We start from the raw sequence: 2266 nt of genomic DNA on the forward strand, positions 1-2266 counted from the left end.
AGGGCCATGTGCTGTCTCTTTTTTTCTTTTTTTTCAGAAGCATCCAGCAAGCAGGAGTCTCTGGAAGCAGCAGCCAGTGGGACCCAGAGTAACAGAAGGGCTGTTTGAGCTCAAACAAGGTAAAGACCAGCTGTGCTGACTGAGAACCGCACGGCAGCTTGAGGAATGGGACGTGGGCCTGGGGTGCCGACAGGCTTACTGGGGTGCGAAGGGCAGAAGCCATACTGTCACGCATCCACCAGTCCCAGGAACCCCTCCAGCACAATGACAGTGAGCACCCGATTGATTCTTTCATCGTCTTGCACTGTAAGGAACTTTACTATTTCTGTTGTGGAGGTGAGGGGTTTGCAACTCTGAGAGATCAATTAATTTTTTCAGTCCCACCAATAAATCGGTGGACTGTTCTAACTCAGTCAATCTGACTCGATGTCCCATTTTCTAAATCACACTCTCCTTATTTTGGGACAGTTATATATAAACAGATGTCATCAAAGAAACAGATTAATAATGATGAAATAAAATATCATTTCTTAGGATCTATTGTGCACACAGGTTTTTTTTTAATGTTCATGATAAAGGAAGTGGCTATATATATTTTCTTTCTTTTCATAAGAAAAAATTAAGTCACATGAGGAGTAACTGCCATCTCTGTACAAGCATCAAATAAAGGATTAAGGTTGTCAGGGTTGACGTTCCAGATCTAAACCTCTGAAACTGATACTAGAATGAAGTATGAAGATTATGATGGAAAAGACCTTAAATGTCCTCAGTTTTGTTTTCTGTTTTTGTAAGGGTTATATCAGAGTCGAAATTGGTTTGTCCAGAGATTTGGCCAGGAGAACTAAAACAGTGAATGGGTGAGACAGAGACAGAGAGGTTGACTCTGAATCGCATCGTTCTACTGAGCGATCACACACATTTAAGGTGGAAGAGCGCTGCCCCCTTGAGTGAGGCTGAGTCTACGGGGTGATCACACGTGGTCCGGCTTTGGTCCAGCTGGCTGCTCACTGACCTCTGTGCTACTTCCTTCTCCAGAAAACATACCATCTCCATGGAAGCAGGGAACTGCACAGAAATATCTGGTTTTCTGCTCCGGGGCCTCTCCGACGACCCCGCCCTGCAGCCGCTGCTCTTCGGGCTCTTCCTGGCCATGTACCTGGTGACTATGCTGGGGAACCTGCTCATCATCCTGGCCATACTCTCCGACCCCCGCCTGCACACCCCCATGTACTTCTTCCTCTGCAACCTGTCCCTGGCGGACATCTGCTTCACCTCCACCACCGTCCCCAAGATGCTGGTGAACCTCCAGACGCAGAGCAAGGCCATCTCCTACATGGGGTGCCTCACTCAGGTGTATTGTTTCCTGATTTTTGTCGGCGTAGACAATCTTCTCCTGGCCGTGATGGCCTACGACCGGTTCGTGGCCATCTGCCACCCCCTGCACTACATGGTCATCATGAGCCCCCGGCTCTGCATGTTTCTGCTTCTGATTTCTTGGGCCATCATGTCCTGGGTTGCCCTCCTTCACATGCTGTTGACGATGCAGTTGGCCTTCTGCATAGGAACTGAAATCCCACATTTCTTCTGCGAACTAACGGAACTTCTGAAGGTGGCCTGCTCCGACACACTCATCAATAACATCTGCTTGTATGTGTCCACTGCCCTGTTGGGGGTGTTTCCTCTCATCGGAATCCTCTGCTCTTACTCTCAGATCGCCGCCTCCTTAGTGAAGATGTCCTCCTCCACCAGCAAGCACAGAGCCTTCTCCACCTGCGGGTCCCACCTCTGTGTGGTCTCCCTGTTCTATGGGACCGGCCTGGGCGTCTACCTCAGTTCCGCTGCGACCCAGTCTTCAGAGGAAAGTTCGGTTGCCTCAGTGATGTACACGGTGGTCACCCCCATGCTGAACCCCTTCATCTACAGCCTGAGGAACAAGGATGTGAAGGGGGCCCTGGGAAAGCTGCTCAGCAGAGCAGCCACTAGTGCATTATGGGTCACTGGCTTCAAAGCTTAGTAGACCTTTGGCGCCCCAGAGGCAGATGTCAGTTTTAATATCTAATCTTTTCTCCCCTCAAAGAATTGCTTTCTTCTGTTTTGAAAATTTCTTTTTATTCTCTTCATTCATTTTTATGTTAGTTACTTTTTACCATCTTTCAGTATTTTTTCCCCTACATTTCCTGTTTTAGCCCATAAACTTCCCTCTTTGATCGGCATTTTTACTACCATTTCTGAGTATGCCAAATTTAGAGTTGAAGCATTTATGTCA

General features: G+C 48.0%; 1 protein-coding gene across 1 annotated transcript; it reads left to right on the forward strand.

Annotated features, from left to right (window-relative positions):
* The first annotated feature begins 1051 nt into the window (after positions 1–1051).
* LOC101635334 (olfactory receptor 7D4-like) lies at positions 1052–2014 on the forward strand. The gene has a single exon (XM_004688981.1). It carries the CDS (start codon positions 1052–1054, stop codon positions 2012–2014), a length of 963 nt encoding a protein of 320 aa, XP_004689038.1.
* Positions 2015–2266: the final 252 nt, after the last annotated feature.

This window comes from Condylura cristata, unplaced genomic scaffold (genome assembly GCF_000260355.1).
Source record: "Condylura cristata isolate star-nosed mole 26May11 unplaced genomic scaffold, ConCri1.0 scaffold00025, whole genome shotgun sequence".
Taxonomy (NCBI): domain Eukaryota; kingdom Metazoa; phylum Chordata; class Mammalia; order Eulipotyphla; family Talpidae; genus Condylura; species Condylura cristata.